The sequence below is a fragment of the Galeopterus variegatus genome, unplaced genomic scaffold, assembly GCF_000696425.1.
Source record: "Galeopterus variegatus unplaced genomic scaffold, G_variegatus-3.0.2 Scaffold960, whole genome shotgun sequence".
Lineage (NCBI taxonomy): Eukaryota > Metazoa > Chordata > Mammalia > Dermoptera > Cynocephalidae > Galeopterus > Galeopterus variegatus.
In genome coordinates, this window is record NW_007727071.1 from 168,724 (window position 1) to 185,089 (window position 16,366).

Below are 16,366 nucleotides of genomic sequence, written 5' to 3' on the forward strand. Positions count from 1 at the left end.
GCGTGGGTCGGACGGGGGGAGGGCAGGGAAGGGGGCTGGGGAAGGCACGGGGTGGGGAGGGGGCTCTGGGCATCCGAAAAGCCGCCTCAGCCTCGCGGTGACCAATGGCAGGAAGGGGCGCCACCAGCTCTCCGGCTTGGGCCTTCGCCGCCTCATACTCTGACCACTGCCCTGCGCTGGGTGCCCCAGTCTCCCTCCAGGCCCATGTCCTCTTGTCCTGGACACCTGCCCCTGCTGCCCAGGCCCACTCCGTGCTGACCACCTTCCCCAGACCACTCCGGCGACCTGGGCACCACGCCTGAGGTCTCTGTCCTCCACTTCTACTCTGCTCTGCTCAAGAGCCTGCCCTGGCTCCCTAGTACCTAGGCAGGCCGGATCCACATTCGCAGCCAAGGGTCAGGCTCTCTGGGACATGGAAGAACTTGCTACACTCCAGTCACACAGGTGACTACCTTCCCTTTCCCTCTTCTGGGCCGTTCATCACGCTGTTGCCAACACCAAAACTATTCTAATCCCTCCCATTCGGCCAGTTATTCAGTTCATGACTCTCAGCTCCAAACTCGCCCCGGTGTGCTCGGCTGCGTGATGCCGGGGCCAGGACTCTGCAGACCACACCTCGGGGGCCAGGGGCTCCATGCCAGGACCAGCCAGCAGGGGGCTCTAGAAGGAGCCGCTGCCATCCCAGACCAGCGCAGCTCAAATGCCCCTGGACCCTCTTCCTCCTCGATGTGCCAAACTTCCTCAGCCCTGTCCTGAGGGCTGCAGACCCTCATCCACTCACCAGGGCAGCCCCCTTACCTAGACCACTGCCCACCTAACTGCTTCTCAGCCCTGGGCCCAGCTGTCAATGTCCTTCTGAGGCCCAGTTAGGACCCCAGCTCCCACCCCATCTGGCACACCAGGCACCTAATAAATGTCTGTGGGGAAGAGAAAAAAATATTCTACCATCCCCACAGAGCAGGTAGGCAGGAGCCCCAGACACAGCAGGTCTCAGTTTTGTGTCTGCTGAACACATGAATGAATACACACACATAAATGGATGTGGGGGGAGCCAGGGGCCACCCCATGGCTCATTTCTGCAACAATGAAACCTCCCGGAATGTGCTCTTTTAGCTACCGGGCCATCCAACCCTTAGAAAATCTGCAGGACTATGCAAAGCTTCGGGGGAGAACAGAGATTTGGGGCAGGAACAGCAGCCCTGGGAGTCCAACAAGTCTAGGCAGAGGCAGAGAGAGAAGACATCACCAGGATCAGGGCCGCATGAGCAGGCACAACGGAGCAGAAGGAAATGCCTTTTACAAGCTCCTGCTGCGTTCCAAGCCCTCTGCTGAACACTTAGGCTTAGAAAGTTTGGGAATCAGGTCTACAGTTACGCTAATTCCTAGCTCTGACTTTGGATAAGTCACTTACCCCACCTGAGCCTCGGGACCCTCCTCTGTAGCGTGGTGTTAACAGAGCATGGCATGCTAAGTCACCAAGGCTGAATGAGATGACACACATACGCTGCTCAGCCCAGGGCCGGGCACGAGCAACAAGACTGTAAAAGCTAGCTGCCATCCTGTACACGACATGCGATTTATGTAACTCTTTCATTCAACAATGTCTCCCAAACACCTTCTATGTGCCTGGCTCTGGGGAAACCGTAGGAAGCCAGAAAGACAACTGCCCTCCAGGCGCGGGAGGACAGACACCATGACCAGCAATGGCAAGAGACCCCTCACGTGCCCCGGTCATTCCGGAAGGCTTCCCACAGGCAACAGTGTGGGAAGGACTAGTCTTACCTCACCGATCAGAAACCCAGGCACAGAGTAGCTATTTGAGAGCCAGTGCCCAAACCCCACCCACTGCACAGCTACAGAGGCCAGCAGGCTCCGCCCAGGCCTCCTACTCCACCAAGTCCCCCAAATATCTCTGCCTTCTCAGGGTCCCAAGGCTCAGGGTGGGGGGTAAAGAATAGAAAACACAGAGTCCTGTAAATGTAGGAAAAGGCCAAGCCTTGCCCTTGGCACAGGGCTGGGGTCACCTGTAGGTTTCGAGCCCTCATGGAAAGGCAGCTCCATCCTCAACCCCCTTTCCACACGCCACCATCCCAAACTCGCCCCAGCCCTCCCTGACACTGCAGCAGACGTACTGAACCACAGGACGGACCACACCCTCTCCACACTCCCTCAGCTGCCTACTGTCCTCAGGGCAAGCCCCAGCCCCAACCAGAGATCAGTGTGGGTGACCTGCCCCAGCCTGCACAGCCTCACCTTCCCTTCCCCACCCAGGAAGGCCCCTCTGGGTGCCTGGGAGTCCCCCCACCTCAAGCCCTAGCCCATCACTACACAGGTGCCAGGCACCGCTTCCCAGTGCCAGATGCTCCTGGCTCAGGTCCTGGTGCCCCACCTGCCTCGATCCCTCCAGGGCCTCCCAGTTTCTCCTACCTGATCTTGCTCTGGCTGCCCCTGCCTGCTAAGGGGCCACTGATGTCGTTCTCCTGGTCACCGTCCCGGTCGCGATCCTTCTCCTCCTGTAGCCGCTGGAGCAGCAGCTGGTGGGGGAGGCTTCGCAGTGAGGGCCCAGGAGAAGCTGCGGGCTGCGCCTCACCCTTCAGGTTGATGTCACTGGCTGAGCGCTGCAGGGGCCGAGGGGATGCCAAGCCACTGGGGCCAGCCAGTCGCCGCCGCTTCGCATAGCTGGGAGTTTCTCTGAACGGTACTGGGGGGGGGGGGGGGGGGATAGGTGAGACTCTGAGCAGCAGCCAGTTGGGTGGCCAACTTGTCTGTTTGCCTGGGATTTGCAGGTTTTAAAACTAAAATCCTATGTTCAGGAACTGCCTCAGTCCCAGGCAAACTGAAATAGTTGGCCATTCTATGACAGAAGCTACCAGTGAGAGGTCACATCCCAGTCTAACTTCCTCCAGCTCTAGCTTCGGGGGTAGACACGTGCTCCTCCTCTCAGCTAAATGAGGCCTTGCAGATGCTCAGATCTGCTTTAGAACTGCCCATTTCACAAGCTTCAGGAGAGACAAAACAGGCTGCATGTGACAAATCTCAGCAGACAACTTCTATACAGGACCATTTGCAGTTAACTATAGCTGGGGAAACTGTAAAAGACATTCTAGACTGGGGATTAGAAAACTTCTTCTGTAGAGAATCAGATAGTAACTATTCAGGCTTTGTAAGCTATACAGTTTATGTTGCAATGGCTCAACTATGCTACTATAGCACAAAAACAGCTATAAACAATGTATAGCAAATATCTGTGTCTATGTTTTAATAAAACTTTATTTAAGAAGCAGATGGTAATTTAAAAAATATGATCCATGGGCCGACCCCGTGGCGCACTCAGGAGAGCCGCACTCAGGAGAGCGCCACTGCACTCCCCCACAGGTTCGGATCCTATATAGGGATGGCCGGTGTGCTCACTGGCTGAGCGCGGTGTGGACGACACCAAGCCAAGGGTTGCAATCCCCTTACCGGTCACAAAAAAAGACACACAAAAAAAATATATGATCCAACTATATGCTATTATAAGAGCAGCCCTTTAGATCCAAAAACACAAATAAGTTGAAAGTGAAATGATAAAAAATATATATATCTTATGTAAATAGTAACCAAAAGAGAACTGGGTGACTATATTAATATCAAACAAAATAGACTTTAAGATAAAAACTGGAATGAGAGACAGAGAAGAACATTATATATTGGTAAAAGGGTCAACTCATCAAGAAGTTAACAATTATGAACATATACACACCAAACAACAGAACAACAGAATACATAATACAAACACTGACATGACTGAAAGGAGGAACGGGCAGTTCCACAGTGACAGTTGGAGACTTCAGTATCTTACTCTCAGTAATGGATAGAACATCTAGAGAGAAAATCGGTAAGGACATAGAAGACTTAAACCAATTAGACCTGACACATATAGAACACTCCACCAAATAATAGCAGGATATACTTGAGAATTCTCCTCAAGGGCACGTAGAACAATCTCCAGGACAGACAATACATTCAGCCACAAAACAAGTCCCAATAAACTTTAAAAGACTGAAATCACGCAAGGTATCTTCTCCAATCACAATGAAATGAAGCTAGAAACCGAGAACAAAAGGAAAACTGGGAAATTCATAAATATGTAGAAATTAAACACTACACTCTTCAATAACCAATGTATCAAAAAAGAAATCACAAGGAAAAGTAGAAAACATTTTGAGACAAAAAAACAAAAAAACAAAAATACAATGTAACAAAAGATGCAGCAAAAGTAGTACTGAGAGAGAAGTTTATAGGTATAAACAGTTACATTAAAAAGAACAACCTCAAATCAATCACCTAACTACACATCGGAAGGAACCAGAAAAAGAAGAGCATATCAAACTAGCAGAAGAAAGGAAACCATAAGATTAGAGCAGATATAAACAAAATAAAAATATATATCAAAAGAAAATCAATGAAATGAAAAGTTGTTTCTTTGAAAATATCGACAAAATTGTCAAACCTTTACCTAGGCTGAAAAAAAAGAGAGAAGATGCACAGAAATGACTAAAATCAGAAATGAACTGATCTTACAGAAATAAAAAGAAAGAAATATAAGCTAATACTACGAACGATTGTACACCAACAAATTAGATGAGCTAGATGAGATGGATAAATTCCTAGAAAAACACAAATTACCAAAACTGACTCGAGAAGAAATAGAAAATCTAAACTGACATATATCAAGCAGAGATTAAATCAGTATCACAAACCTCTCGACAGAGATAAGTCCACCACCAGATGGCGTCACTGGTGAATTCTACTGAACATTTAAAGAAGAATTAACACCAATCCTTCTCAAACTCTTCCAAAAAACAGAAAAGTAGGGAACCTTTCCTAACTCATTCTATGAGGCCAGTATTGCCCTGATACCAAAGCCAGATAAAGATATTAAAAGGAAAAAAATCTACAGACCAGTGTAATCAACATAATATATCACATTCATGGAACGAAGGAGAGAGAAAACAACACGACCACTTTAATTGATGCAGAAAAAGCATTTGCCATAGTCCAACACCCTCTCATGATGAAAAGAACACTCAGAAATCTAGTAATAGAGGGGACCTTCCTCAACACAATAAAGAACATTTACTTAAAAACCACAGCTAACATTATACTCAGTAGTGAAGAACTAAAAGCTTTCCTCCTAACATCAGGAACAAGGCAAAGATGCCTGACCCTATTCAACATGGCACTGGAAGTTTCAGCCAAGAGCAATTAGGCAAGAAAAATAAATAAAAGGCATCAAATTGGGAGGAAGTAAAACTATCCCTATTTGCAGACGGCAAGATCCTGTATATAGAAAATTTCAAAGAATACACCAGAAAAAAGCTACTAGAGCTAATAAACAAATCCAGCAAAGTTGTAGGGTATAAGCTCAACAAACCCAAATCACTAGTGTTTTCATACACCAGCAATAAACAATCCAAAAAGGAAATTAAGAAGGTAATTCCATTTACAATGGCATCCAAAAGAATAAAATACCCAAGAATAAATTTAGCTGAGGAAGTAAATGACTTGTATTCTGAAAATAACACATTGCTTAAGGAAGACCTAAGTAAACAGAAGGACATCCCATGCTCGCTCATTGAAAGGCAATATTGATAACATGTCAATGCTACTGAAAGTGATCTACAGATTTAATGTAATCCCTAACATCCTTTTATGCAGAAATAGAAAAGCAATCCTCCAATCTATATGGAATCACAAGGGACCCTGATTAGCTAAAACTATATCCAAAAAGAGGAACAAAGTTAGAGTACTCAAACCACTTGATTTTCAAAACTTACTACAAAGCTAAAGTAACCAAATCTGTGTAGTACTGACATAAGAACAGACATGTAGACCAACGGGATGGGACTTGAGAGTCCAGAAGTCAAGCCATATGTCTGTGGCCAATTGATGTTCAATAAGGGTGCCAAGATCATTCAATAGGAAAAGAATAGTCCCTTCAACAAATGGTGCTGCACAGCTGGAGAGCCATACACAAAGGCATGGAGATGAATCCCTTCCTCATGCCATGTACAAAAGTTGACTTCGAATGGATCAATGACCTAAATATAGTGCTAAAACTACAAAACTCTTAGAAGGAATCAGAGGGAGTAAGCCCTCGTGACCTGAGATCTTGGCAGTAAATTCTTAGATAGGACACCAAAAGCAGGAGCAGCAAAAGAAAAAGCAAATACATTGGGCTTCATCAAAATTAAAAATTCTTATACGTCAAAGGACATTATCAAGAAAGTGACAAGACAATCTACCAAATAGGAGAAAATATTTACAAATCATATATCTGTTAAGAGTTTAGTATTCCGAATATATTTTTTTAAAACTTTTATAACCCAATAACAACAGAAAAATTAATAACCCAATTTTAAAACAAAGGACTTGACAATTCTTCAAAGAAGATATACAAATGGCCAATATGCACACAAAAAGATGCTCAACATCATTACTCTTTAGGAAAATGCAAGTCAAAATCACAATGAAACACCACTTCACACCCGCTAGGACGGCTGTAATGAAAAAAAGGGACAAGTGTTGGCGAGAACGTGAAGAAATCGCAAGCCCCGTGTGAAACGGGGGAAACGGTTTGGCAGTTCCTCAAGAAGTTAAACATGGAATTATCATATGACCCCTACATTCCGCTCCTCGGTATATACCCGAAAGAACTGAAAACTGGGGTTCAAACATATACACATACACAGGTTCATACAGCAAGACTCAGAAGTCAAAAGGTGGAAACCACCGCGTCTCCACCGACAGCCGAACAGATAAACAAAACACCACGTGTACAAAGAGTGGAATGTTGTTCAGCAATGCAGCAGTGGCACATCCTGCAAGGTGGACGAAGCTCAACATGTTGAGTAAAAGACGCCAAACACAGAGGGTCACATATTACAGGACTCCATTTACACGAAACATCAAGAGAGGTGAATCCACAGAGACAGAAAGTACATTAATGGTTGACAAGGGATGAGGAGATAGGGAACATGGAATAATTGCTTAATGTGTCCAGAGTTTTCTTTTAGGGCGATAAAAATGTTTTGGGGGCCGGTCCGTGGCTCACTTGGGAGAGTGTGGTGCTGATAACACCAAGGCCACGGGTTCGGATCCTATATAGGGATGGCCGGTTAGCTCACTGGCTGAGTGTGGTGCTGACAACACCAAGTCAAGGGTTAAGATCCCCTTACCGGTCATCTTTTAAAAAAAAAAAAAATGTTTTGGAATTCAATACAATTGGTTACACTAAATGGTGAACGTATAAAATGCCACTGAATTGTTCAAGTAAAACAGTTAACTTCATGTTACGTACATTTCATCTCAATTAAAAAAAAACAAAAACCAGCAGGCTGTGAGCTGGGTTTGGCCTGCAGAGAGTCATCTGCCAAGTCCTGTTGTAGGCTCCTGTTATGCAAAAAGCAGTACAAGGACCTGGGAGCTGATCAGCAATGCAGAATCTCAGGCCCCATGGAGTCAGAATCTACACTTAACAGGATCCCTGGGTGACATCACCACGTGAGAAGCACTCCCCAGGACACTCATCAGAAGCACTCTGGAATAGCAAATCTGTGAGAGCACACGTGTGCTTCAGAGCGTGAGCATGAGACAGAATGTGGACCCGAAGCAGGGCCCAAGGTGATAGAGGCCAGGAAGCAGGTGGCCACTCCCAGGCCAAGGTCCCTGCCCAAGGCCTGTGGGTCCAGAGGGACAACTGGGGCTGCCGAGGGGTAGCGAGATGTCCTGTCTCTGAAGGGTGGTACAGGTCCCAGTCTACCGACCCCCCCAGGGGCACCTTCCGGGAGGAAGGAAGAGGAAGATGCATGGCAGGGCCTCCCTCCCACTCCTCATGTTTGTGCAGGCCCCACCCAGGGACCCCAGGCGTGGGGCCTGTTGATGATCACTGTCATTCATGGAGTGTCCTTGGAGTGAACTTCTGCAGAGGGAATGAGCGTGACCAGCACAGACTCCTGAACTGCCCGGGTCTGATGACAGCCTCTGCCATTAACCACCTCTGTGCCTCAGTTTCCTTCTCTGTCACTCCTTGGGGGGTAGGTAAGAGGGTGAATTGAGACAAATGACTTGTATTAAACACTTGCGAATATGTCACCCTGTACTCAGGGACATCGGGCTGTCATCTGTGTGTGTGAGAGACACCTGAGCAGCAAGGGTGTGTGGCCAGCAAAGCTGATGACCACACTGGGACTGACACATGCCTGCTCCATACCACTCAGAGACAGTGTGCCTAACCCCAGCTGAGCAAGCACACCCTAGGTCAGATGGACAGTAAGACCCCTAGAGCCCTAGTATCTCTGTCCACGTCACGAGATGTGGGGCAGGTGGGGCCTTCCTGCCTCTCAGCCTGGCTTACAAGCAAGTCCCCTCCCTCCAACAGGCTAGACTAAAGCCATGTGCCAGAGTCCAGCCCCACGCAGAATCGAATGCCACAGGAGGCTGGGGCAGGAAGGGGATGCAAGTAACCATAAAAGACCATGTTTCCTTTCAGAGAAACTAAGGTACAGAAGTCCTCAGCAGCTTTCCCATGGTTAGAAATCACGGGCAGAAAAGAAGAACCCACACATCCACAAACCAGGGTCCTCCCAGACTAACAGCCACCTCCGAAACACTTCCTGTCACTGTCTCTTTCCCCTAATTCAAACCCCAATCTCCACCACAGTCCTCTCCTGACCCCGTTCCATTCGCTCAGTCACGTCCTGAGCGCACACCTATGATGCTGGCTGCACGCGGCTCCCACTGAGGGGATGCCCACTCCGGGGACGGTCGGGCCAGCATCCCGGCCCTGACGCTGCTGGACGCCGCTCGTAGCCAAGCCCTATCGGGGGTGGGGGATGTCCAGGGTAAACTCTACAGAGGAAGGGTCCTTAAACATGAATTTGACCTTAATCTTAACCTCAGTCCAAAATTCAACCTCAGCCCTGATGTAACCTCGTATGAGAACCAGACAAGATTCTAGCCCCGATGCCAGCCCAGCCCTTTGCCGCCCACTCCTGTATCACTTCAAATTAAAAAACACAAAGAATAAAAAGTGGGGACACCCCCAAGTAAACCCTCTTGGCAGGAAGGGGAGCCCAGGAGTCCATGTTCCAGAGAGGGCCATGAACAGACAAGCCTGGGCCACCCAGGACGTGCGGCTGAGTGGCCGGAGGGAGTGGCCTCTGGCCAGACAGCACCAGGAGTGAGGCCCACCCTCTGCTGCAGCACCAGCCACCCCAACACAGCACGCCCGGCCTGGCGGCACACCCAGCAGAAACATGAGTGGGCGGGGACCTCCCAGAGGGACAGTGCGAGGGATATGCCCTTCCTCCGGCCTGTCCTGGGAAAAGGCTGCATGTGTGTCTCCTGGGTTTCCTTCTAGGACTGAGTCACCTACCCGCCAGGCTTCCCTTTACATGCCGGCCACCAGAAGCGCAGAGCCCCTCGCCCTGAGGACGGCTGCCACCCTATACCCAGCCTCGCTCTGCACCGCTGTTTTTGTCACGTGCACGTTGAAGTGATCTTGCCTTCTCTCCTGAGCTCTCTCCCATTCCAGGCTGCACTGAGATCCACTGCCCCCATGTCCCCTGTTGGCCCTTCCTAGGACCTAATGGAAAACATGGACCCTGACCCAACTTCAACCCCACTCTCGTCCTAAGCTGACCCCTAAGCCCAATGCTAGCCCAGCCCACAGCCCAAAACTACCCATGCCCTTGACCTTGATAAAATCCTGTATCCACTCAACATAGTTGCTCCCCAACCTGCAGGGGTCACTGACTGACCACTGACCACAGGGAGTAGAGCTGGAGGAAGAGCTGGGGGTGTGGGGACCCCTTGTTATGCTGCCACTGACCCCCATGTTTGTGGGCCCGACAGCCACATAAATCCACATCAGTGGGACCCCTAGGTGGGCAGAACTCACCAACATCCGAATCTTTATGCGTCTTGATGACCTCCGCAAGCTCAAAGTTCCCTGCAATGATGGCCACCTAGGGAAAGGGGGGCCAAGGTGTGGAGGGGCAGGAGGAGAAGCTTAGCAGCACTGAGCCTGCACCCCAACCATCCCCCAGCTGCTCCTTCTTGGGCTGCTGTGTGGGGTCCCTCTTCTCCGTTATGCATGCTCTTGTCTACCTCTGGGATGCTACTAATTATGCACTACAGATACAGGGGTCTGCACGCACACCCTATAACTAGGGTGCCCACCCCATCTGCCCAGGACCAAGGGGCTTCCTGGATACAGGAGCTAAAATCAAACAGTCCCAAGCACCCCGGTCACCCCACCTGTACTCTTAATCTGACCCTACACACAACCATCGTTCCTGGCTCAGCCACGACCCTGCCACCCCATCCCTGCATCACCCACATTCTTTCCTGCCCATGCCCCATTGTCTAGTGATCTGATGGCCTGCACGTATCTACTTCCAGTTGTGCTCAAATCCTTCAGGCCCTCTGCCCTCCCTGACCTGCTCTGCACATCAGGGGCCTCCAAAGGCCTCCACTCCTACTGAGAACAGGGCCCAGTTCCTTCCGTGGTCTACACCCCCTACCTCCCCCATGAACTCCAGACCCCACAGAGACCTCATCCACCTGGTCATCATCCAGGCCGACCAGACCCGGCTGGAGCAAGGCTCAGAAGCATCACCTGAATGAAGTCAGGCTGGGACCGCAGCCCCTCTCCGCACCTTTGGCCTCTGCACTCCTGCCTGTCTCTGGGGGGTCTGGCCCATGCCAGTTCTCCAGGTCTTCTCTTCTTCCCCCTCCCACTCCCCCAGAACCCTCAGACCCTCCCCTCTCCTAGGAAGGGGGATGGGGAACGTCGGCACCAACACCCTCCACACGCCGGGCACTGCACCGGCCCGGCCCCCGCCCCTGTGATTCCGGGAGTGGGTGCTCCCTCACAGCCTTCCAGGGGAGAACCAAGCAATCAAGTCACACAGGCACAGACACACCCCCAGGGCAGCCTCACGAGCCTGTGGACACCTGTACCTGGAAGGCTGTCTGGCTGTTGTAATTGCGGACGTCCTTGTTGGCACCACGGAAAAGCAGGACACGGGCACAGCTCTCCTGTTGGGAGGCAGCGGAGAGGTCACAGCTGGGTGTTTGGAGACGGGGTCAGGGTGTGATGGCACAGGCACACATGGGGGTGCACGTGGGGTGTGCAGAGCTCAGGCCTCACACACGCGGACTTGCACCCACATGTTCAGTGTATACCCGGGCAGCAAAGGACTCACAGGACCCACCAGACGGCTAGATGTGTGTTCAGAACACACACGTGCACATGTAGGCCCATGAGGCCATACTGTAACCACAGCTCACTGCAGGGCACAGAACATATACACATGGAGTGGCACATGGGCTGGGATGTGTGCACGCACATGTACGGACACTGTCACGCCTCATCATACATGGGACAGACAAGTGTGCCCATGCCCCAGGTGCCCACCGCAGGGCAGAGCCTGCAGTCGCACCTGGTTGTAGAGGGCACAGATGTGCAGGGCTGTGTTCCCCGAGGCGTTCTGGGCCCCCATGTTGGCTCCGTAGAAGAGCAGGTGCTCCAGGTGCTGTACGTGCCCGAAGCGGCAGGCCTGGGGGGGGAGGGAGGTGCTTCAGGGTCCCCAGAGGCCAGGACCCCCACCCCAACAGAGCCTGAGACCCACAACCCTGCAGATTAGAGCCCAGGAACCCCTAGTCAGCACACAGAGGCCGGGACCCCCTCCTCATGCACCCTTCCCACCTGGTGGATCTCCTGCCAGCCATTCTCATCGGTGGTCCCCAACTGAGCATGGTCGTGGAGAAGCAGCTCACAGCAGAGGGCATCCCCACCCCCCAGGGCGCTGTGATACAGGGGTGTCAGGCCGCGGCTGTCCTTGTAGTTGGGTGAAGCCCCCAGGTCCAGCAGGGTCTGAAGGCAAGAAGCTTCAGCATCCATGCCAGGCTCAGTGTCCCCCAACCAGGTCCCGCGCCCCTCCAGGCCAGGGTCCCACCCTCACTGACCGTCAATGCTGCCGCATTCCGCTGGCGTGTGGCACAGTGCACAGCAGTGAGCCCGTCACGCGTGCGGAAGTCCAGGTGAGCGCCGCCATTCCTCAGCACCTTCAGCAAGTCTGTGGCATTGTCCAGCTGGGCCGCGAGGCTCAGAGGGCACTCTGGGTTCAGGGGACAGATGAGGGTTAGGGCCCCAGCCACTCAAAGGCCATGCCTCTCCCTGCTCTGCTCCTCACCTCCTGAGTCAGGGTCATGGAAATTGGGGTCCAGCCCCTTGTCCAGCAGGCGCGCCACCTTGTCCGTGCTGTGTAGCTGAACATAGTCCATGAACTTCTTCAAGTTTGCCTGGAACACCAAACGTCCTGGTCAGCCCAGCATGACAGCCACATCATCTGACCATTACCCACCTTCCTCCAGCTAGCCTCAGGCCACCTGCAGGGATCTACTACTGCCCCACCCCATCCACCTGACCTGTCACCCGACCTTCCAACCATCGCCAGCTCTCATCACCTGCAGCCTGGCACTCCCACCACAGCCTTGATTCCAGCTTGGCCAGACCCTTCCCCGTGTCCTGACACCCAAATCTGCCACAACAGTCAGCTTGGGCCTAGCTAGCCCCTCTCCAAGGCCAGGTCAACCTAGTTGTGTCCCCAAAGCAGTCCCCCATCCTGACCTCAGTCACTGCCCTGGCTCCGTCTCCACAGTCCTGGTGCGCCAACCTGCCTGGTCTGGAAGAGCCCGACATCTACCCAGGCAGGGACCAGCCCTATAGCAACTCCAAATCCTTGTCACTCCTGAGACGGCCTGCTCCTTCTCTGGCTCATCTTCCTCACCAGCTCATCCCATGGCAGACCCTTGGGGGTCCCTCCCACCCCTGGGGACCCCTCCTGCAACACAGCTTTGACTACCTTTTACCCATTCACCAGTCATGCCTCCCTAGCCCAGCTGGAGTTACAAATGCGGCATGCACATGGCAACGTGCCCTGGCCAGAGGCCCGGGCCTTCTGGAAACACAGCACATGCACCGGAAACAGGAGAGGTGCCGTGGGGGCCACTGCCACGGGAGGTGACTCCTCAGGTGGGTCAGGGCAATGAAATGGAGGAAGGCGTTCAAAGCCTCAGGGGGAGACCTCGGCCAGACCCAGGGCAGGCACGGGGACGGGAGAGGCAGCCGGAGCCCAGGCAAGCAGGAACAGGGCTGTGGTGAGTTTAGACTCATCCTAACAACAAATGGGACTCACTGAAGAGCAAGTCATTCGTGTCCTGTTGGCCACTGAGGAGAGATTTGGAGGGAGAGGTAACCATGGGGAAGGGACCCAGGGTGACAGGGTCTCACCAGGACCAGTGCAGTGAGAGGGGGACATTTTTGCAATGGTCTCTGCACAGCCACAGAGCCATGGCCGTTGATGGCCACCTGCCCTGGGGCAGCAGTAAAGTCTGGCACTGAAGCCTCAGTACTGCGATCTCTCTCCTGGTCTCCAGAGACCATCAATGACATGCCCAGCATGCAAACGCCCACTGGCCTATGGGGCCTGGGGAGGGGTTGTGGCACCCACTCTGCCCCTGCAACATTCAGAGGAGGCAGTAAGGCGCCCCCAAGTCAGGCCCGCCTAGGGGTAGCGCCCAGCAGTAAGACACCTCACAGGTGTGCCTGGGCATGGGGCCTGCACTCAGCCAGTTTTACTGGCTGCAGTCATGAGCAAGTGACCAAACCTCTCTGACAGTCATTTCCTCACCTGTGAAATGGGGTAATAATAGTCCTTCCCAGGAGAGAATTAGTGAGATGCTAAACTAGGAGAGTCCAGCACTGGATGACCACTAAGTGCTGGGCTCCTTGTCCCCCACGGACACAAATCAGATGCTTGTCCAGCTCTCTCCCACCCAGCTTCTCACAAGACACTCCCTAAGCCAGGGGCTCATCAAAGAGGTTAGCAAGAGTCTGATCTGAGGGGAACCCATCGCCACACCACCCACCCACAGCCATGGGGCCTGGAATCTGTGCCCAGCCCTCCCGCCACCCCCAGCGTCCACTCTGGGCCCCTGACAATAGGAGAAACCAGACTGAGCCAAAGCTAGAGGGACTGTGGTCAGTCCCACCTGGGGTGGGGGACAGTGGCCATGCGAGGCAGAATGTAAAGTCTGGAGCTCCCTCCCCGTGACTGTCTCTTTACCTTAGTGTGAAGCTTTGCAAACTGCTTATCATCAATGAGGTTCTGGGCATAAACTCGCCGCTTGTATCGAAACTGCTCCAGCAAAGAAAAGGTAAGTGAGGAGGTGTGGTCCAGCTGCAGGTGCTCCCTCCCAGTGTCCTCCTGCACACGCCTTCACAACCCAAACGGACAGACTCCCACGAGGACAGACAGAACTACAGCTGCTGGCACCCACCATGCCTCACTGCCCTGCAGCCCACAAAGAACCTTTCTCCTTCCCATCCCCAGGATTCCCTGGCAAATCCCCCCCTGTCCGAAGGCCCGATTCCAGGCTTACCTTCCTAGACACCAATCTGCGAGCAGAACTGACTCCCTTTCCCTGCACCACCACGGAGGCCAGGCTACCTCTGACCCCGGCGACCCTGTGCTCACTTCAGCGCCCACTGCAGCTGTCACCCTCCCCTGGGCACGCGTGCACATCACGAAAGGTGAGCACGAGGAGGACTTAGGTCGGCCTTCTCAAGACTGCGCAGCAGCGGGAGAGGCACATGTGTACCCAGCTTACAGCGCTCGTGCCACACACCCTCCAGGCACTCAGTCCTGCTGATACACGCTGCCCACTACGCACGCCGCACCCCGCTCACCTCACACAGCACAACCGGCTCGCACTGCGCTCACCGCCCGGGCCGCCGCGCTGCTCCCGCTGCGCATCTGCACGCCCCTCCCCGCGCAGCGCCCCGCACCGCGCTCAGCGCACGCCCGCTNAGCCGGGCCGCGCCGCCCTTCCGCTGCGGGCCCCGGGCAGGTGCGGCGTGGGAGAGGGTCCTGGAGCTGGGTGGGGGCCGCGCCGGGGCACGAGGACCAGAGACCGGCCGGGAGGGGAGAGAAAGACAGGATTAGTTCCCGGAGCTGCCGGCTTCCCCCTTATTCTCCCGACCCCCAGCTCCAGGCCCGGAGGCCACGGCGGGGACCACCCTGCCCCCGTCCTGGGGGCCGAACGACGAGGACCTCCGGACGGGCCGGGGTGCAGGGCTCCCCCCCGCCGGAGCGGGAGCCCCCCGGATTAACCCTTTCCAGCACGCCCCGCCTGGGCGGCGCGACACCCCCACCCCGGCTGAGTCTGGAGACTTCGCTCCGGACCCCCAGGCCCCCTCTCCTCCGACCCCTCCCTGACCCCCTGGTCGGCCTAGATCCCTCCCGGTCACCTCAGCGACCCCAGGATAGGGGCTCGACCTACGAGGACGGGCTTAGGGGAGGGGGCGCTACTAGTCTCCACCTGCGACGGGGAAGTGAATTTTAGTTTTATGCGTTGTCCTGGCAACGCGGGAGGGGGTGCTGAGTGGGCGTTGGAGGGGAGCGCAGCAAAGAAACTAGCTCAGGCACCGCCGCCCCGCCGGAGCGTGCCAGGCCCCCGGCCCGAGAAGTTTCGCACAGCTACCTGGCACTGCCAACCCCCGTGCCCCCGAGGCTCCCGACACCAAAGGGCAGCCCTTAAACGTTGGCATATCCCCGATCTCCCGGGAAACAGCTCCTGACTCCCATAGAACTCTCCCAACTGGCTTTGACTGACCCCACCTCACCCCCCGAAAAAACAGGTCCCCGCCGGAGCGCGAGCCCCCCGGATTAACCCTTTCCAGCACGCCCCGCCTGGGCGGCGCGACACCCCCACCCCGGCTGAGTCTGGAGACTTCGCTCCGGACCCCCAGGCCCCCTCTCCTCCGACCCCTCCCTGACCCCCTGGTCGGCCTAGATCCCTCCCGGTCACCTCAGCGACCCCAGGATGGGGGCTCGACCTACGAGGACGGGCTTAGGGGAGGGGGCGCTACTAGTCTCCACCTGCGACGGGGAAGTGAATTTTAGTTTTATGCGTTGTCCTGGCAACGCGGGAGGGGGTGCTGAGTGGGCGTTGGAGGGGAGCGCAGCAAAGAAACTAGCTCAGGCACCGCCGCCCCGCCGGAGCGTGCCAGGCCCCCGGCCCGAGAAGTTTCGCACAGCTACCTGGCACTGCCAACCCCCGTGCCCCCGAGGCTCCCGACACCAAAGGGCAGCCCTTAAACGTTGGCATATCCCCGATCTCCCGGGAAACAGCTCCTGACTCCCATAGAACTCTCCCAACTGGCTTTGACTGACCCCACCTCACCCCCCGAAAAAACAGGTCCTGACACCCTCCCCCAGCCGATCACCCCCTGAGGCACACTTGATACCTTCAC

At 54.0% G+C, this 16,366-nt stretch overlaps 1 protein-coding gene across 1 annotated transcript in view; it reads right to left on the minus strand.

Annotated features, from left to right (window-relative positions):
• Window positions 1-14,867, minus strand: part of SHANK3 (SH3 and multiple ankyrin repeat domains 3) — a 50,127-nt gene extending 35,260 nt beyond the window's left edge. Inside the window, 10 exon segments of the mRNA XM_008573759.1 lie at window positions 2-44; window positions 2,366-2,701; window positions 9,944-10,010; window positions 11,008-11,085; window positions 11,490-11,606; window positions 11,756-11,923; window positions 12,016-12,167; window positions 12,243-12,351; window positions 14,178-14,249; window positions 14,835-14,867. Coding sequence (XP_008571981.1) covers window positions 2-44; window positions 2,366-2,701; window positions 9,944-10,010; window positions 11,008-11,085; window positions 11,490-11,606; window positions 11,756-11,923; window positions 12,016-12,167; window positions 12,243-12,351; window positions 14,178-14,249; window positions 14,835-14,867 — 1,175 coding nt within the window.
• Window positions 14,868-16,366: the final 1,499 nt, after the last annotated feature.